This window comes from Scylla paramamosain, chromosome 5, assembly GCF_035594125.1.
Source record: "Scylla paramamosain isolate STU-SP2022 chromosome 5, ASM3559412v1, whole genome shotgun sequence".
Classification (NCBI taxonomy): Eukaryota; Metazoa; Arthropoda; class Malacostraca; order Decapoda; family Portunidae; genus Scylla; species Scylla paramamosain.
This window is the reverse complement of record NC_087155.1, coordinates 176387-197500: the sequence shown is the minus strand read 5'-3', so window position 1 is coordinate 197500 and position 21114 is coordinate 176387. Positions and strand designations below refer to the sequence as shown.

At 43.2% G+C, this 21114-nt stretch overlaps 1 protein-coding gene and 2 long non-coding RNA genes across 5 annotated transcripts in view; 1 reads left to right on the top strand and 2 right to left on the bottom strand.

Moving 5' to 3' along the window:
• The window catches only part of LOC135100378 (uncharacterized), a 98719-nt gene that overhangs the window by 43224 nt on the left and 34381 nt on the right, over window positions 1–21114 (top strand). The window contains exon 2 of one of the 3 annotated variants that reach the window (XR_010268643.1): window positions 4288–4425. Coding sequence is in view for 1 of the 3 variants with exons in the window: in XM_064003199.1 (XP_063859269.1) it covers window positions 4288–5163 (876 nt within the window). In the remaining 2 variants the exon portion in view is untranslated. Of the gene's footprint in view, window positions 1–4287; window positions 5164–21114 lie in introns of those variants that run through there. The other 2 variants (XR_010268644.1, XM_064003199.1) reach the window with 2 other exon arrangements.
• Window positions 6144–9672, bottom strand: LOC135100263 (uncharacterized). The gene is made up of 3 exons (XR_010268556.1): window positions 7763–9672; window positions 7472–7664; window positions 6144–7124 (listed from the first exon to the last, which is right to left on the bottom strand). It is a non-coding gene; the product is annotated as an uncharacterized LOC135100263 (long non-coding RNA).
• Window positions 16423–21114, bottom strand: part of LOC135100377 (uncharacterized) — a 28090-nt gene continuing 23398 nt past the window's right edge. Inside the window, exon 5 of the long non-coding RNA XR_010268642.1 lies at window positions 16423–16608. This is a non-coding gene — a long non-coding RNA (uncharacterized LOC135100377). The remainder of the gene's footprint in view (window positions 16609–21114) is intronic.

Sequence of the window (21114 nt, the reverse complement as noted above, 5' to 3'; positions counted from 1 at the left end):
CTCCACTGTGGGGCTAGCGGGCTACTGACGCACTGATAGCGGAGGCAAGGCAGCAGTGCAAGTATTAGAGCTCAGGGACGGGACCAGTTTGCAGAAAGTTGTAGTCTCTCCAGCTGTCTTCGTCCCGGCGGTGCTTAAGGGACGGGGGCGTAAGGCTGAAGCGGTGGAACTGAATCCGAGTGAGGAAGGGAAGAGGGGAGGAAGTTGGAGCAGGCTGGAAGCACTGACGCAAGCGGCGGCAGGACGGCGCCAGACGACACGCCCAGGATTTTGCGGGTCGAGGCAGGCAGACGGGGCGAGACACGACTGAGTGGCGGCAGAATGGCGTTTTTCTTCTGTCTTTCCTCTGATGATGAATATGAGGGTAACGACAATAATAGTGAGGAGAAGGAAAAGAAGACAGTTCCTTCATTATTTTTGCCTTAACTGCAGACTCACGTGATCATCAGACTATCGAAGCTGTTCATCGCCTCGGTCAGCGTTGTTTATCCCCTGTGGCGGCCGCACATCAGTGTTGACGCGGCTCCGAGACGCGATACAAGACACGAAGACCAGACGCCAGTGAAGGGAGAAAATTTAGCTGGATCGAACATATGACCCCACACCAGCACCAGTCTCCTCCACCGACACTGTTCCTTCCATCCTTCCTCGTACGCTCTGTTTAATTAAGGTGACTGATTAACATGATTAGCATTACCATTGATGTTGCTAGTTAGCCTCAGGACCAGTCACCCACTGGAGACTGATTGGCACAAACAGACTGCTTCTTTTGAGATTATTAGTGGTCTTAGATTGACGTGTCCAGTGGAGGTTGTCGGGTCCACTGCGACATGCGAGTAAGACAACAGTAAGAAGTAACTTACCAGGGAGAGACAGGCCACGGCAACACTCACAGCTGTGCCTCAGAGACTAAGTTGTGTTACGAAAGTTACACATTAACTAACCGTACAAATGTAATAGAGGGGAACTTAATTGTGTGTGTGTGTGTGTGTGTGTGTGTGTGTGTGTGTGTGTGTGTGTGTGTGTGTGTGGTATTATGTTACGCTGGATATCTTTACTTGTGGGATTAAGTTTTTTCTTTAGTTTGATAAGTTTGCATATGAGTGTTATTTTGCCTGTTATTTACTGTCACCTAATGACGTTGTTGTCGTTGTTGATGTTGTTGTTGTTGTTGTTGGTGGTGGTGGTGGTGGTGTTATTGCTGTTGTTGTTATTGCTGTTGCTGTTGCCGTTACTTATGTTGCTATATTTAATTATTGCTGGTGTTGCTACTACTACTACTACTACTACTACTACTACTACTACTACTACTACTACTACTACTTCTACTGCTGCTGCTGCTGCTGTTGCTGCTGCAGCAGCAGCTGCTGCTGCTGCTACTGCTGCTATTACTACTACTTCTACTACTACTGAATACATACCACCACCACCACCATCACCATTACCCATGCCTTCATCACACAACTCCCTGATCGCGTTCGTAATAAGAGTGCAATTTTACTTCATCGTTCCTAATCATCCATGCAGCTCATAACTCATCCCTCGCCCCTACCACTCAATCCCTTGCCTCCCCGTGCTCGTGACTGTGTCCTCTTCCCAGACTTCTCCACAACACCCTTCTCTAGGCCCCCTCCTCCGTCACAGCCACTCAGTACCTCCACCTTAATGTTATAAGGACGGTGCCATCCACTTTATTGCTGGATTCGCACACAATTGCCTTAAGGTAGATAGACTACAGCGCTTATTCTTGACTACCACCTTCGTAACAGGGTCTAGTGAATTATCAGGAGTTTTAAGGGTGTTTTGATGATTCTAAGGGTATTATAGCTGCGTCATTAATTGGAAAAAAAAAAAACTCGTAATAAGTTGGCAAGTCATTTCTTCGGGCTTTGAAAATAGTCTTAGAAAGTGTTGATAGCATTTCAAGACTTTCAAGCCCGTAGGCTTGAAAAGGATATCACACAGTAATGTACTCCCTCCCGTATGTCCTTTCTAGGATGTCTGATTGGACGATACTATATAATGTTGTATCTACTGAAGAAAACACTCGCGCAAACACAATAGGATCTACACGAGGAGACTTTCTTCTTCTTCTTTTTTTTTTTTTTGCGTCTGTAAGGGAAACTTATAAAAAAAAAACTCAATCACAATGCCTCTCTACAAAAAAAAAAAATAAATAAATAAATAAATAAAGTAAAAAAATAAATAAAGAAAGAAAAGAGAACCACATTAAAGGGAACTCGAAAGCCTCTTAGGAGACAACCTTTCAAGTTAGTAACCCTTAAAGTGACTCGCCAGGTCGATTCCAAGACCACTCACTCGATCAAACAAGACGGGAAGACGCGGCCCTCCCAGACGAGCCAATACTCTGGTCCCACAACACCATGGAAGGCAAGGGAATTGAATAAGAAGGGACACGCTATGGAAGGAACAACCAGGAGTATAGGAGTAGGTTAGTTCATTTGCAGGATTATATGAAGGAATACACTATGAAAGAAGCATCCAGTAATGGGAGTAAGACATTATATTTGTGGAACTCTGTGCATTATCTATATTTATGATGGGAAAAGGGAGAATTATGAGGAGGTTAGGAGAAGAAGGATTAAACTAAAAGAACAAGATCGAGAAGTAATAGATAAACATATATAAGTGAATAAATAAATGAATAAGTATGCAAATATAATGAAAAAGGAAGAAACAGAGCAGGGAAAGAAGCAAATCCAGAAGAAAGCAGTGTGGACGTAAAAAAGTAGGAGGAGGAGGAGGAGGAGGGGGGGAAGAAAGAAGAGCTTTAGAAGGGAGAGTGAGTGGAAACTAAAAGAAAAAGAGAAGGAAGTGAACTTAAGAAGGAGGCAAAGCAACACGAAGGAGAAACAGCAGAGGGACGAGACTTTACCGTAATGATCTGGCGGCCTCGACATGGCGGCGGGTCAGGCCAGCCAGACTCGCAAATGCTTCCCCGCACGCATCTCTCCTTGCTTTTGTATTTATTTATTTATTTATTATTATTGTTATTGTTGCTGTTATTGTTGTTGTTTTTGTTGTTGTTGTTGTTGCTGTTGCTGTTGTTGCTGCTGCTGCTGCTGCTGCTGCTGCTGCTGCTACTTCTGTTGCTGTTGTTGTTGTTGTTGTTGTTGTTGTTGTTGTTCTTAGTGGAGTTGTTATTACTAGTGTTATTTTTATTATCATTATCGTTATTATTGTTGTTATTGTTGTTATTTTTTTCTTTCTTCTTCTCATTATTATTATTATTATTATTATTATTATTATTATTATTATTATTATTATTATTATTATTATTATTATTATTATTATCATTATTATTATCATTATCATTGTTGTTGCTGTTGTTGTTGTTGTTGTTGTTGTTGTTGTTGTTGTTGTTGTTGTTAACAATGGTAGTCGTAAGCTATTACGACTTGTTGTTATTGTTGTTATTGTAGCAGTAGTAATTTTATTATCATAGTTGTTGGTGGTGTTGTTTTCATTATGATCATTATTGGCACGGGCATACAAAAGCACTACTCTTTATACAGCTATTGCTTGTATATCTCATGTAATATATTAAGTAACAAAAAACTCATAAATACACGTTTCATGAAGTTTTATAGAAATATCTAAAATTAACAGCAACATGAGGATTGATATCACAGTGAAAAATATTTACATGATACCAAATTAGTTCAACATATATAAGCGAAACTGCTCTATGTAGGGAGTCACGCGGCTCTTTGTTGTGGCAGCTGCCGTGTGCGTGTCTTTAAGGTGAAAAATAAACATATAAAAGTGTCATTATGTAAGTAATGATCTGGTGTGCGTGTGTTTGGCTGTGCGTGTCTGCGTGTGTCCGTGGGTTGACTTGTTCCTGTGCTTGTGGGTATGCGCTCTCTCTCTCTCTCTCTCTCTCTCTCTCTCTCTTTCGATTACCAAGCAAAATTTTATGCCAGACAAATATAACTTGTTTACTCTGCAAATATTCTCCTGTGTTCCCCGCCAGTGGATGCCTTGCTCTCCGGGGAAAGAATGTGAGAACTCTATATTTTAACTCGCCGTAATGATGACCTGGATTTATTGAGCTGAGTGAACGTTCCTGTCTGATTGGATTCTCGGACTAACGGGGATAAAGGCTGCGTTTCGTTTCCTGTTGTAGGGAAGATTATATAGACGGGGTCGGCGGAAAGGAAATTGTCTGATTTGTAGTAGAGATTTTTTTTCAGTGACTTGTGTGATGTATGGAGCAGATGTGTTTTGTTTTAGACACTGATTTCCGTCTCTTCTTCCTTCCAGATTACACCTTCTTTGACCGTGCCTTTGGTGAACTCTCTCAACATTACCTGCAGCTGAAGACTCGCGCCCAAGCAGAGCCCGTCGCGTCCTCGTCAAGAAGCGGCCAGCCGGGGCCTCAGCGGCACTTCAGGCGAGCCGAGACCCAGGCAGACAGCAGTGCGCCTCAGGGTTCACAGGTATTCCGAAGTAGACTCTCAAAATCCGACAGTAATAAGAAATACCCTGAATCCCTGAGCGAGGAGTACCGTCCGTCCCGCTCGGCACCAGCAAGGGTCATCAGAGGGCGGCGAGTGATCACAGAGAGTCCCGCCACTCCTCAAGGAAGTCCTGCACAGCACAAAAAGGCATCTGGGAAAAAGTATCTTGTGAGCCACAAGAAGCCGCGTCCAGCTTCCCTCGGGCCTGGTGTGAACAAGCAGGCCCCGCCCCTCCCCACCAAAAGGACCACTTGGGATCTAAACGGGACACTTTTAGAGGAACTTAACAAGCCAAGTGAAGACAAAGATCCTGCAGCTCCTCAAATAAGTGATAAAGATTCCTCTGAAAAGCCGCTTGAAAGAGAGAACAATCTTTGGGGCTTCGTGAAAACCAGTCTTTCAGCTGAGGGTGCCGCGGGTACTGCCTCTCCGGTCCCAGAGAGCTCGGGAGTCCCTGGTGTAAGAGGCGGCAAGGTGCAGCCCAGCCACAACAGCTCCCGCCTACAGGAGATACTGTACGGGAGGGCTAATGAGTCGCCACGTGCATCCCCAGCCAGCCAGCAGCAGCAGCAGCAGCAGCGAGCCCACAGCCCCGGCGTAAGTGTCGGGGGCGGCATGACATCCACCAAGCACATGTCACTCCTGGAACGCAAGAAGAAGCAATGGGAGGAGGAGAGAGGTAAGAGATAGATGTGACTTGGTTGAGTCTTGTAACTGTAATGATGCCAGGACTCTCTCTCTCTCTCTCTCTCTCTCTCTCTCTCTCTCTCTCTCTCTCTCTCTCTCTCTCTCTCTCTCTCTCTCTCTCTCTCTCTCTCTCTCTAAATAACAGCTTTTCACCACAAATGAGGAAATAAAGTAAGGAATTCAGTAATTTCCCGTGACGCCGTGAACAAGTAAGCGCCTCGTGCAAGCTATAAAGTTTATTTGCCACACACTTGAACACCTCATTTGTTTACACGGTCGAAACTTTTCCTCGTAACTTGAGCGTTTTTAATTCCCTTAGATAAACAGGCCGTGAGCTTGAATTTAATCCGGCAGTTTGTTCGCACTGCCCTGGGAAATTGTATTAGTATTTAAGACACACACACACACACACACACACACACACACACACACACGCACAGAGAGAGAGAGAGAGAGCACCACCACTACCACCACCACCACTACTAAGGAATGTATTAATACCCCGAGATAATTACCGACCAAGACTGAGCAAGATTCGAACGTGAGGAAGATTCGCTTTTTATCTGTTAGTCAAGGCGTCTATTCCCCTCACACAAAAACACACACACACACACACACCTAACTTAGCAACGTTGAGGTTATACAAAGGACTGGTGAAAGAAAATAACTAAGGACAACAAGGATTTCACACGCCGCGTTATCCAAAGCACGCGAACCTCCGAGACCCTTATTTTTAAAAAGGTCTCACCTCTCATTAGACAAATTTTCAAAGATCACATGTAATTAATCACATTTTTAAGTTCTTATTCCATTGATTATACAGATATTTTGTTAAACTGCCACTAGATTCATGAAAACACTCTTGGAAACCCTAACTTCCACTATACTCTGTTACAATTAGTAGTAGTTAAGGCGCTGAAACGTTTGTGGTAAGTCGCCGGAGCGTTTGAGAATGCGGTCCCTGCATCCCTGAGCTACAAGAGCCATCAGGAAGGAGAAGGGAAAGATATGTCATACGTATCGCTAAGTTTATTAAGAGAATTCTTTGGAGAAATTTTCTGCCATCGTAAATTGTTCTCCTTGAGTAGTTAATGGTTCTGCTTGTTTTCATTACATGCCAGGGAATGTTTTTTTTTCTTTTTTTTTCTTCTTCTCTTTTCTTTTCCTCCCGTTATCAAGATTAAAGAAATATACCAGAGCTTTTTTATACACATTGTTATCCGGAAGTAATTACACTGTACTGTAAATTAGATAATGTTTTTGCTACCATTATGTGATTAATTTTGATGCATGGCGACCACACTTACAGAGAGGTGGTGTTTGATAGGCCACACTTATATAGACGTTTGTGGAAGTGGTGGTGCGTGGGGGTGATTTAGGTCAGGTCGCCACGGTCATTCTTAAGCAAGGTTGGGCAGAGGCCAGGGTCGTTCATTATGCAGGCGGTGCAGGAGGGATGAGGTGAGCGTGGGGGGTGCTCCTTCCTGACCGCCACGACCCACTTCCTTCATTGTTGACGTTCGATTGCATTAACTTGACGAAGTAAGGACCTAACTATATTATCGAAGTGTTCCATTAAGGACTGTTGTGTCAGGCCCATAAAAAGAGTAGAGACTTTTGTCAGCTCGAGTTGGACGTATTAGTAGTGTAGTGTGTACATTGTGTCTCAGCGGGCGGTGGTATCGACTCATGTCACGTGGCTGCATATTGGAGTAACAATCGGCTTGAACCTGGTGACCGAACTGGCAGCTTGAATAATATATAAGGGTTGAGTGATGCCTCTCCGAGTCTCCCTTCATCTGGCCTGGTAGGAATTCACACGTCACAGTGCGTTGAACCACCACCCAAGGGTCCGTGTGTGACGTCAAGGGAGGTCCGTAGGAGATGGTGATACCTTTGCCTGTTGTGACCCAAGCATGTTAAGAGGGACTGCAGTCTTGTGCTGGTCTGAAACTAAGGTCCGTATTCTTACGTAAACGTTTCATCTCGCTACGTAGACAACTTTTAACAGGCTCTAGTGGAAGTTTTTAGAAGTTTTCAAAGGTTTTCATGATTCTAGGGGTAGGTAAACAAGGATTCTGCATCATCAATATGAAAACAATTAAAACAACACGAATAATCACATCTGAGGTCTTTGAAAGTAATACTGATGAAAAAAGGAAGCGTTTGAAATAAGATTACATATTAATAAACAACCCACTGCCTGCACAGAAAGTCTATCACTTATTCACAAACTAGCAGGGGTGATTGTTATCTACAAATCGAAGGAAAGAGGAAAGATTTGCGCGATATTTTAACACCTGAGCATTGGTGGAGAGCCGCTGCATTCTTCCAGACAATTATGCGTGCCTGTCTACACATATCCGCACGGCCACTGCTACTCGAGGTGGAAGGAATAGGAGCAAGTGAGGAGCAGCCACGCTCTGACCTGTGTGCCACCGAGGAATGTAGACCGTAGACGTTAAATGTTATGCTGTAGACGAGTAGGTAGTTCTAAAAAAAAAAAAAAAAAATAGTTCTCTTAATATAGACCTTAATGTTATCTTACTATAGACGAGTAGTGATAAAAAAAAAAAGTTTGGTTCTCTTACCGTCAAGATGGAAAATATGACTTTGTGATTGTGAGATAAGAGCCGAGTTAGTGAGACACCAACACGTGGATGTGAGACTGTTACTACTCTGAAATAGATGTAAAAATCAGGCCGATATAGTTAAAGTTCTCAATGTGGTAGTGAATTAGCAAAATCTTGTGGTGTGTGGGACAGAAGCATAGTGTGCATGAGTTTGTCATCGCCGGAACTGGACAAATAATGACTTTATCAAGTAGAATATGCTTTAGTGTGAGAGGAAAACGCAGTCATTGGCCGTATGAAAGTTTAAGAATTTACTCATTTATTCACTACGCAATTTATCCATCCACTTTCGTATGATACATTTTACTTGCACCAGCTTCCATCCTTGCTGTAATATTTTCCAGAGATTTTTCTGCTGATTGTTTGTTTCATCAGCATCATCATAGGCAACAAACAGTCATGTGGTATGAATATGTATTATGAAAACGTATTTATATTCTCAGTTCTCATCGTAACTTCTCTGCCGCGCGGCCTTCATCAGCAATTAGTGTCAGTGTAAGTTCTCATAATGCTGAGATATTGCAGGGCATTCAGAGACGCGGCAAGTGTCAGGTGGTCGTCGTGTGTGCCGTGACGTCCCTCGCGCTCCCACATGACTGTTAATTAACCCGGAGGACGACAGTGCCGCCGTCAGGTGCCACACGTTGAACATTCCTGGAGCGACGTTGTGTCTATTCCTGTGCTGAATTCCGCTGAGTCTGCAGAGCATTAGTTCAACTTGTCGCGACTCACGGCCCGTATTTTGAAACGTTTTGCTCCCTCATAAGATATATTTTCAAAAGCAGCGAAGGTTATTACTCGGGTTCTTACAGGTGTTTTCCCATTGGGGATACGGAATCAGTGTTAAAGTACGATTATATTTAAGAACGCACTTGAAAATCGCCCCTCAAAACCCCAAAACCTTCACAAAAACTTGCTGAAAGTTGTGAAGACGCTGAAAGATTTGAAGAAACGGTCTCAGCGTAGTGAATCAAGTGCGGCGAATCAGCGGTAGAGTTTCTTATTAGTTGACCGTGACGATGAAACGTTCCAGCGTCTTGCAGCGCAGTGCGATACGCGGAAAGCTACCGGTGTGTATTACTAAAGATTCATTTCCTATAATCATGATACGTGGCAAGCTGAGTCATAAAGATGGACGAATGATCACCTCACGGCAGCCCCAGTACATATGCAGGGGTCGGGCCTGGTCATTCGTGGTGGGTAGCTGCCTGGATTACCTAACACTCCTTCCCTAACCAACACCTGCACGGGGCACGCGATATAACATGTTGTAAGTCGTCGCGGCTGACTCGTGGTGCGCAGTACTGGAGGTTTGTGGTGGCAGTAGTGAGGGGGAGGAGGTGTCCCGGTGTGAGTGGTGGGTTGAGTGACCTGCCTGCCAATCGTTACTCTCACGTGGGCTGCTGACTAGCTTCCGTGCTGCCTTCTGAATACAAGTCGTGGTTGTTTCGGTTGTTTTATCCTGTGACAATTGAATTCAAGAGATAATCAAGTACCTGTCTCAACCTGCACTGCCTCGACACCCAACACATATGGGTGTTTTATATTAGGCGTGCACAGGAGCGACTGTTGTCCTTTACCCTGACCTTGTCCTCTGTGAAGTGTCAAGGACCTCAACTGAATGATTCCTTTTACCTAGACCTCAAGTAATGCGTCTGTGGCTCACATCGATATTCATGTCATGGTCAGTTTGGTATTTGCTTAGTAATATTGTATCGGAAGCTCCCGAGGCGATCAGTAAGCATTATGGGGCGAGGCTGTATGAAGCGAGAGAAGAATATAAGAACCTAAGAAAATAAAGAAAGGTGCAAGAAGCCGTCTTCCCAATACGTAGCAGTCCCCACCTGTCATCATTATCTATAAATCCATGTAATATTTTAAAGCACTAACAACCCAATTACTGACTGTATTCAATTATAAAAACATCAAAATATGAGGGAAAAAGTATCAGATTATACTTAGAGCGAACCTTCTCCTTTCCACTGACAACCTGCAGGAAACAAGCCTTCCTACTAGTTCCCGTATCAGTGGTAAGATTTATAAGTAAGATTCTTGAGGGGAGTTGTTTTAGTAATGTGCGTTAGAAGTTTGTTTTGAGAGGTCGCCACCGCCCACCGCAGAGGTATCGTCACTCCCCAACCAAACTTCTCTGGAGTCTCACGTCTAATGAGACACAAACCTAACATTTCCCGCGGTATTCAACATAATTTCATCTCTTTACTGGTGTTATATTTAGAGCTGCATCGATCCGCCTAGTGTTTTCCTGTGAAGACTGTGAATTATGAGGCATCACGTGATTGCGCTTCATGGATAGATTGCAGGATGTTCGGCAAAAAATAACATTCACCAAACTGTTCAGCGCTGATTCTCGTATTAAGTTGTGCGGGTCGCGGTAATTACATGCATGAAGGCGGGGTATTAACGAAGCGTGTTTTCCCTCGTGTGCTAATTGCCCGCGCTGGTGACGTCATCAGCACCTCCGCGCCTTTCATGCGTGCTCACCTCGTTACTTACATTTCTTTCGTACTTGATATTTTTACAGTTGCGTTATTTGGTAATTACAAAAGCCCGTACTCACAGCCGAATTCCAGACTAATATTTATTTGGTAATTAGAAAAACTTACACTCTCTTAACTAAATTCAAAGGTGATATTTTTATGCTTATTGCGTTAAGCCAGAACCTTACACTTCGTACTCACCTCCAGAAGTAAGATTATTTTTCTTGTTTTAAATTTCCTTGGTTTATAGAAAGGTTTTGCGAAGTACATTGTCAAAACTAACATCTTTACATTTTCATTTATTTGGTTATTAGACAAGTTTGGACTCTCAAGTCAAAATGAAAATTACTTTGCCCTAAAACAAGAGATTCGTCTAGTTCCCTCGAATTAAAAACTGACATCTCTACTTCATATCGATATTTATTTGGAGCCAGAAAAGTTTGCACTAAATTAATCACAGAAATAAGATTCTTCTCATTAAATTAGATTTATATTTACTGTTTTGGAAAGCCGCTTGTCATCTTTCCCGGCCCTCCATCACCTTCCTCCCTTCCTACCCCCCTCCCTCCCTCCCTTCCTCCCTCTCTCCCTCCCTTCTTTTCTTCCATTTCCTTTTTCGTCTCATTTTCTTCCTTTCCTTCACTTTTTTTTTACCACCCCTATCTATTTCCACCCATGCATCCTTCTCCCTCTTCCTTTCCTTTCCTCCCTTTTCGTTTCCTTCCCTTCCCTTCCCTTGCTCCCCTCCCACCCTCCTTCAAGCCCACCTCCCTTGTACCACCGAGGAAAAGCACACATCCAACACTAATTATTCACGGGTTCTTGTTTCCCTTTGATCTCTCACTGCAATAATCGTCTCCGTCACCCTGGAAGACTATCACAGCCACTCCACGCCTCGCGCCGGCCTGGTGGGTGCCAAGTGCCGCCAGCCGGGGAGGGGTCAGTGGCCTCGGCTGCCTTCCATTACCTCACATTGTACCGTCATCCCTTCTTTGTCAATAGTGAGACTGAGAATAGCGACGCCCACCTAGACCCTTAATGAGGTAATGATGGGGGTGGGTGGGTGGATGGTGGAGAGAGATGGGGGGGAGGGAGAGAGAGAAGATTACCACAAGAAAAACAAGGGAAAAGGTCGATAAAGAGAAAAGATAAGAGGGAAGAATTAAAAGAGGAAAGAGAAAAATGAAAAATAAGGAGGATGAGGACAAATAAGAGAAAAGTAAGTAAAGTGAAAAGAAATGGAGGAAAAAAACTAGAGGGAGAGAGAGAAGAGGAAAGAAGAAAAAGCGAAGAGGAAAATGAGATATAAAAGGAGAAATGAAGAAATGTGAAAGAATAAAAGAAAAAACCTAGAAAGAGAGAGAGAGAGAGAGAGAGAGAGAGAGAGAGAGAGAGAGAGAGAGAGAGAGAGAGAGAGAGAGAGAGCTCAGTAGGACCCTCGCTACGTACTAGTGTGTGCGTGGGTGGACCAAATCTTTAAGAGCTGCAACAAAGGACTCCCACATCCGTCCCCTGCCTGCCCAGCCTCCCTCTCTCCGCTCCAGGGTGGTGCGGGTGGTAGACAAAGCCGTGTTACCTGTTGTTGATGAGACTTGGGGGCGCTGGTGTCACTTCTCTCCCTTCAAACATGGCGTGATTCCCTCTTTGTTTCTGTCTTGCCTCTGTTACGTATTTAATTACTTTATTTCTGTTTTTTTTCTTAACCTTTCTCTTGATTTTTCTTTTTCCTTTTCTCTCGTTTTATTTTATTTTTTTCTCTTCTCTTGAAACTTGTTGTGAATTTTCGTTGCTGTTTCTCTTTCTGGTCTCTGTTACTTACTTTATTCCTGTTTTCTTGACTTTTTGGTCTTCTTTTTCCCTCTTGCTTGCTCTTTACACTCTTCATTTTTCTCTGTCTTCTTTACCCTCGACTTTTAAGCTCTTTTCCGCTCTCGTTGTATTAATCTTTTCCCTCACTTCTTCATTTTTTTCTCTTGTTTCCCCATATATTTTTCTTTTTGTCTGCTCCCTTTCTTCTCCCACTCATTTTTTTTCCTATACTTCTTTTCTCTTTGTTTCCCTCCTTCTCCAATTATATTTTTCCTCCTCCTCCTCTTTTCGCTTCATTATTTAACTTTTCTCCTTTACTGTATCCTCTTTTTCCTTCAATTCCTCTTTCTGTTTTCCCTCTCCCTTTTCCTCGCGTGTTGCATTCCTCTTTTGATCATCAGTGTCTTATTTCCTTCATCTTCCTCTTCTCCTTTCATCTTCAGACACACTGTTAATCTTTCTCCATGACTTCTTTATCATGATGTGTTTGTCTTCTTGCTCCTCCTCCACCTCTTCCTTTTTATCATATTTCCCTTGCCTTACTTCACATCTCTCCCATTCACTTTTACTCGACTTTCCTTCCTCTTTATTTCTCTCTCTCTCTCTCTCTCTCTCTCTCTCTCTCTCTCTCTCTCTCTCTCTCTCTCTCTCTCTCTCTCTCTCTCTCTCTCTCTCTCTCGCACTATATCACCTCTTCATCTCCGCCTTTTATTTTCCCTCCTTCATCATTATTTCCCACTTCTCACGTTGTTGGTGTTTCTCTTCATTTCCCCGGCAGTGAATATGAATGACGAATGAAAGTGTTGAACCAGCCTCCTCTTTTTCTTCTGGCTATCTTTGTTCATTACTCCTGAAAGCAGCACAGGAGGTGTCGTAAACCTCCATTAAAACTCCTTCTCTTTCCTCCTTTTGTAGTAAGCTTGTTGCTGGAGTTACGAGCTAGACTAAGGAGGAGCAAGAGCAGGTAGGGAGGAGGTAGTAGTGGCGGCAGGACATGGAATAGAGGAGGGTCGGCCAGTAGGGAGGTGAGCAAAGTATACCTCAGGCAAACACAAGTAATCTTCGCCTCGCTGTATTACTCGCCAGCCATAAACATGAGGTATAATTATAGCGGCCCACTCTGCACCTTTATTATCGAGAGGCGAAATTCCCTACCTTGGAAATGAGCGGCGGGAGGCGGGGAGGATGGGGGCTCCATTGTGAAGGCGACGAGGACAGCGGGAGGGTTGTGTTGAATGAGGAGAAAGGAAGGGACGGAAGAACAAGATAGGATAGGACAGGAAAGAGAAGGAAGGGACTGAGGACAAGATAGGAAAGGATAGGACAGGACTAAAGAGAGGAGGAGGAAGAAGGAATGAATGAAGGAAAAAAGCAAGACCAAGCAAGGATTGTCAGCGCGATATTAAGACACAAAGAGAAAGAAAGGAAAGGAGACACAGGGAAGAACAGAGCGATAAGAAGGAAGGAGAGAAGGAAGGACAGGATAAGACAGACACAATAAGGAAGGATGAAGGTGTGTTGCGTGGCCGTGTGGTGGGTGTGAGGCGCGCCGGTTGAGGCAGTGAGGCTGAGGGTAATGGTGATGACGGAGAGCATGTCGAGGGCTTGAGGGCTTAAAGGCTTACTGAGGCGTGTGAGGCTGAGGATGTAAAGTAGAGGTGTTCTGGAGTCTTGAGTGGCGGGCAGTGTTTGCTGGTAGGCTTACTATTACTTACCTGTATACGTACCACTCACACACGCACACACACACACACACACACAGGGAAGAATAGAACGATAAGGAAGGAAGTAGGAAAAGAAGAACAGGACACACACACTTCCCACCTCCTCTCTCTTACACACGACAGAACTCAGTGTACCCAATACCCATCTGTTTAGCACCCAAACTCACCACACACACGTACAACTGTCTCTTAACACACACACAAACACACAACATACACATACACAGCTGAACAGTCCAGTTATATCCCAGACTCGTGGCGGACTCAGACCAAGTGTTCTATAATTCACGCCGTGATGTAATGCGCTTCGTGTGTACTACGTGTCTCTAGTGTAACTTTCCTCATTCTCTGTGGGTATAAAGTTAGTTGGTGCACGTGCATTGGTGGTGGTGGTAGTGGTGGTGGTGGTAGTGGTCATGGGTGGTGGTGGTAGTGGTCATGCAAGCAGTAATGGTGTGTTTCTTTGTGTCTGGTAGTCATTGTTGTAATCATCATCATCATCATCATCATCATCATCGTCATCATCATTGCCCTCGTCGTTATTGTCATTATCATCATTATTTTCATTTCTGACGTGTCACTTACTCTCCATTATTCATCAATGATTTTTCAAACCAAACTTGTAGTTCTGTCCAATTCTACGTTGATGATTTTTTTTTTTTCGTCTATTTTTTCCTTAGTCTATTAGGGCTGAGACGGTGCCTCCTGATGAAGGAATTTTTGATTTGGCATTTGGGAACCGTTACCCCGAGTGGATACCCTTCCTACCCTCGGACCTTAGCCAGGATTCGAACCCATGCGCCTGATGACCACTTGGCCCTCAAGGCGCGCGGTACTACTGTACCACGGCGGCTCATATCTACGCTGATGATATCATCCTGTAATTTTCCACGTCCAACCCTGTATAAATAAAAAGTTCACGTAAGGAAACCATAGATCGCCTGACTTCGAGTATTTCTAAAATTTCTAATTAGGACAGAGGAAACTTAGTATAGTTTAATGCTTGAAAAACCCAGTTACTCCATCTATCAACTCGACGCAACCTTCCAGACAACTATCCCCTCTTATTGAATGACAGTCAACTGTACCTTTCTTCTACAATGAACATCCTCGGTTTGTCCTTTACTTATTATCTAAACTGGAAACATAACGTCTTATCTGAGAACGGAGTCGTCTCCGAAAGTTTTTCTCACCCCTGCAGCTGGTAACTCTGTACAGGGGCTTTATCCCCATAGGTAGTGAGTATGCTTCACATGTATGGGAGCTAAGGCTTTACTGGAGGGTTCCACTTATACCACTCTTTTAGGAAGGGTGAAATCAAAAGTTTTTGGTCAACTCCTCTCATCTAACTGACTGTCTTCAGCCTCTTTCTCATCGCTGCATTGTTGCATATTTTTCTATAGTCTACCGGTATTTTCATGCCAACTTCTCTTCTGATCTTGCTAACTGCTTGCCTCCCCTTCTCCCGCGGCTTAGCTGCACGAAATTACTTTTTCTCTCACCCCTATTTTGGCCACCTCTCTAATGCAAGAATTAACCAGTATTCTCAATCAGTCACCCCTTTCTCTGGCAAACTCTGGAACACCCTGCCTGATTCTTTATTTCCATCTTCCTATTACTTGAACACTTTTTTTAAGAGTAAGATTTCAAGACACTTATCCTGTAATTTCTGACTGCTGCTTTCGACTCTGTTCAGGGACCGGCAAAAACAAAGGCTGAACTGTACTGCCTTGGTCTTCCCTAACAGTCAGCATAGTCTTGGTCTTCACTAACAGTCTGCACAGCCTTAGTCTTAACTAACAGACTGCACAGCCTCGGGCTTCAGTAACAGTGTGCACATCATTGTTTTTAACTAACGTTCTGCACAACCTTGGTCTTCACTGACAGTCTACAGTGCCTTGGTCTTCAGTAACAGTCTGCGCAGCCTAGGTCTTCACCAACAGTCTGCACTGCCTTGGTCTTCACCAACAGTCTGCACAGTCTAGGTTTTCAGTAACAGTGACTGTTACTGAAAACTGTTACTGAAAACTGTTACTGAAAACTGTTGGTGAAGACCAGGTCTTCACCAACAGTTTGCACAGCCTGGGTCTTCACCAACAATCTGCACAGCCTAGGTCTTCACCAGCAGTCTGCACAGCCTAGGTATTCACCAACAGTCTGCACAGTCTTGGTCTTCACAAACAGTCTGCACAGTCTTGGTCTTCACTAACAGTCTGCACAGTCTTGGTCTTCACAAACAGTCTGCACAGTCTTGGTCTTCACAAACAGTCTGCACAGTCTTGGTCTTCACTAACAGTCTGCACAGTCTTGGTCTTCACAAACAGTCTGCACAGTCTTGGTCTTCAATAACAATCTGCACAGTCTAAATAAACCCAAAGTAACTCCCTATTATCTTTGTGAGGACATGCATTTCATTTAGTATTCTTCTAAAGTCTTAACATTAGGAAAGGATGACCAAAAGAGTAAAATGATGCTTGTTTGTTGGTTTTCATCGCCATTTCACTCATGGAGCGAGAAAGTGATGGGTAAGTACAGACTTCGTGACACACAGGTCAAGTTTAAGGTTAAAGTAAAAATTCAGAAAGTCTGAAATTGCAATGCAGTCTTTACTTAAATGCGTGTGTACATTTTTTTTTTTTTTTTACATGGTCAGTACAGTATCATGTGAACATTAAATTGTGAATTATCAATGTTTCCTGCAGTGTGGGGCAGCGGCGGCGGCGGCCGCAACTTAATGGTCGGTTTACAGAGAAGTCACCGCAGCTTAGGAGACCTGCGTCGTGGAAGGTTTTCTTAGTGGTAACGATGGTAAAAAAAAATAAATAAATAAAACAAATAAATAAATAAACAAATAAAAAAAAAATAAATAAATAAAATAATAATAATAATAATAATAATAATAATAATAATAATAATAATAATAATAATAATAATAATAACAATGATTATAATAATAATAATAATAGTAATAATAATATTAATAATAATAATAATAATAATAATAATAATAATAATAATAATAATAATAATAATAATAATAATAATTATCATTATCATTATCACAACGATTACTACTACGTCTACTACTACTACTACTACTACTACTACTACTACTACTACTACTACTACTACTACTGCTACTACTACTATTACTATTACTACTACTACTGCTACTACTACTACTACTACTACTACTACTACTACTACTACTACTACTACTACTATTACTATTACTACTACTACTGCTACTACTACTACTACTACTAATACTACTACTACTACTACTGCTACTGCTACCATCACCTCCACAAGCTCTACTACTAATAATAATATTACTACTACTACTACTACTACTACTACTACTACTACTACTACTACTACTACTACTACTACTACTAGTACTACTACAACTACTACTACTACTACTACTACAACTACTACTATATTACTATTACTACTAAAGTCTCTCATACACCATCATTCATGACTATCCAATTATGGTGATTGTGCAGCGATTTCAATCCTTGGTTTTGGCCACACACTAGTAAGGAGATTGTACAATCGTCAGTTGCCCTGTGTGAATCATCCAGTCAAGATGATTAAGGAGGCTGCATGTATTGTCATTGACTTTGCCTTAGATAAGGAGGAGGCAGTAGACACCTGCCGAAACGATAATTACTCCCAGTGAGGTCTTAAGCACTGTTCAGGGGGTGCTGTGAACTTATCATTAAACCCAGCTGTGACCTCACTGAACGTTTCCCTTTGTGTCTCACAACACAAGGGGGTAGTCACAGCCTGCCCTCTAAAGACAACTCTCTTCCTCCACACAAAACTACAAGCACCTAATAACACACACACCCTTCACTCAAAAAAAATTTAAAATCATGGCGACTCCTACACCAGCCTCGGAGTCCCCATCTGGGGAGGGGACCATAAATGTCCCCAGGTCGGACTGCCTTTCCGTCGACGACCCTAAGTGTCTTGACACCCCCCTCAACTTTTTCTTCATTAACTTCTGCAACATTCGCGGTCTAAGATCTAATTTTCAATCTGTAGAACACCACCTCTCCTCTTCTAAACCTCATCTTCTTTTCCTCACTGAAACTCAGGTGTCTGAGGCAACTGACAGTAGCCCCTTTTCTGTTCCCTCCTACTTTCTCTATCCTCATTTTCGATCCAAAGCTGGATGCTGCGTTTATGTGCGCAATGACTTAACCTGCTCTCGTGCCCACGCTCTTGAATCTTCCGAGTTTTCCACCATCTGGCTACGACTACAGAGTCATTCTCATACTAAATTTATCTGTGCTGTATACCTCTCTCCTAACTCCTCTGACTATAAGAAATTCTTTGACTACTTAACTTCCAAAGTGGAGCACATTCTGACCCTCTTCCCTTTTGCAGAGATCTCCATTCTTGGAGACTTCAATGTTCACCACCAGCTTTGGCTTTCCTCTCCCTTCACTGACCATCCTGGTGAACTAGCCTACAACTTTGCTATCCTCCATGACCTAGAGCAATTGGTGCAACACCCTACTCGTATTCCTGACCGTCTTGGAGATACGCCCAACATTCTTGACCTTTTCCTGACCTCTAATCCTTCTGCTTATGCTGTCACCCTTTCTTCTCCGTTGGGCTCCTCCGATCACAATCTCATATCTTTATCTTGTCCTATCACTCCAATCCCTCCTCAGGATCCCCCTAAGCGAAGGTGCCTCTGGCGTTTTGCCTCTGCTAGTTGGGGGGACCTGAGGAGGTATTTTGCTGATTTTCCTTGGAATGACTACTGCTTCCGTGTCAGAGACCCGTCTTTGTGTGCTGAGCACATAACAGAGGTGATAGTGTCTGGCATGGAGGCGTACATTCCTCACTCTTTTTCTCGTCCTAAACCTTCTAAACCTTGGTTTAACACAGCTTGTTCTCGTGCTATACATGATAGAGAGGTGGCCCACAAAAGGTACTTAAGCCTTCCTTCACCAGAATCTCATGCACTTTATATTTCTGCCCGGAACCATGCCAAGTCTGTTCTCCAACTAGCCAAAAACTCCTTCATTAACAGAAAATGTCAAAACCTTTCAAGATCTAACTCCCCTCGTGATTTCTGGCATCTAGCCAAAAATATCTCCAATAACTTTGCTTCTTCTTCTTTCCCTCCTCTACTTCAACCAGATGGCACCACTGCTATCACATCTATTTCTAAAGCTGAACTCTTTGCTCAAACCTTTGCTAAAAACTCTACCTTGGACGATTCTGGGCTTGTTCCTCCCTCTCCTCCACCCTCTGACTACTTCATGTCTCGTATTAAAATTCTTCGTAATGATGTTTTCCATGCCCTCGCTGGCCTAAACCCTCAGAAGGCTTATGGACCTGATGGGGTCCCTCCTATTGTTCTCCGAAACTGTGCCTCCGTGCTTGCACCTTGCCTAGTCAAACTCTTTCAGCTCTGTCTGTCAACATCTACCTTTCCTTCTTGCTGGAAGTTTGCCTACATTCAACCTGTTCCTAAAAAGGGTGACCGCTCTAATCCCTCAAACTACCGTCCTATTGCTTTAATTTCCTGCTTATCTAAAGTTTTTGAATCTATCCTCAACAGGAAGATTCTTAAACATCTATCACTTCACAACCTTCTATCTGATCGCCAGTATGGGTTCCGTCAAGGCCGCTCTACTGGTGATCTTCTGGCTTTCCTTACTGAGTCTTGGTCATCCTCTTTTAGAGACTTTGGTGAAACTTTTGCTGTTGCCTTGGACATATCAAAAGCCTTTGATAGAGTCTGGCACAAAGCTTTGATTTCCAAACTACCCTCCTACGGTTTCTATCCTTCTCTCTGTAACTTCATCTCAAGTTTCCTTTCTGACCGTTCTATTGCTGCTGTGGTAGACGGTCACTGTTCTTCTCCTAAATCTATTAACAGTGGTGTTCCTCAGGGTTCTGTCCTGTCACCCACTCTCTTCTTATTATTCATTAATGATCTTCTAAACCAAACTTCTTGTCCTATCCACTCCTATGCTGATGATACCACCCTGCACTTTTCCACGTCTTTTCATAGACGTCCAACCCTTCAGGAGGTAAACATATCACGCAGGGAAGCCACAGAACGCCTGACTTCTGATCTTTCTAAAATTTCTGATTGGGGCAGAGCAAACTTGGTATTGTTCAATGCCTCAAAAACTCAATTCCTCCATCTATCAACTCGACACAATCTTCCAGACAACTACTCCCTCTTCTTCAATGACACTCAACTATCCCCCTCTTCTACACTGAACATCCTTGGTCTGTCCTTTACTTATAATCTGAACTGGAAACTTCACATCTCATCTCTAGCTAAAACAGCTTCTATGAAGTTAGGTGTTCTGAGACGTCTCCGCCAGTTTTTCTCACCCCCCCAGCTGCTAACTCTGTACAAGGGCCTTATCCGTCCATGTATGGAGTATGCTTCACATGTCTGGGGGGGTTCCACTCATACTGCTGTTCTAGACAGGGTGGAATCAAAAGCTTTTCGTCTCATCAACTCCTCTCCTCTAACTGACTGTCTTCAGCCTCTCTCTCACCGCCGCAATGTTGCATCTCTAGCTGTCTTCTACCGCTATTTTCATGCTAACTGCTCTTCTGATCTTGCTAACTGCATGCCTCCCCTCCTTCCGCGGCCTCGCTGCACAAGACTTTCATCTTTCTCTCACTCCTATTCTGTCCACCTCTCTAACGCAAGAGTTAACCAGTATTCTCAATCATTCATCCCTTTCTCTGGTAAACTCTGGAATTCCTTGCCTGCTTCTGTATTTCCACCTTCCTATGACTTGAATTCCTTCAAGAGGGAGGTTTCAAGACACTTATCCACCAATTTTTGACTACTGCTTTGACCCTTTTAGGGACTGGCATTTCAGTGGGCATTTTTTTTTATTAGATTTTTGTTGCCCTTGGCCAGTATCCTTCCTACATAAAAAAAAAAAAAAAAAAAAAGATAGCAGGGAACCAGAGAAGAAAAGGAAAAGAAAGGCGTGGATGGCTTAAGAAAAGGCATGAATTCACCCATATTCTTCTTTACAACCATGATACGAGCCGCACTGAGGTCTATATCCTTTTATTTATTTACTTTTTTTTTTTACTAATTTATGATTGCATTTCCCTTTCATTTTTTTTTTTTTTTTTTGGAGTCATCACTTTTGATCTACAATGCTGGGAAACCTCGGTACTGTTCAAGAAATTTCTGCCAGAAGGGCTTAGTGTCTCGTGTACTCGCCATGGATGGCGGAGCGGTAAGACTGATATTTTTGCCCAATCA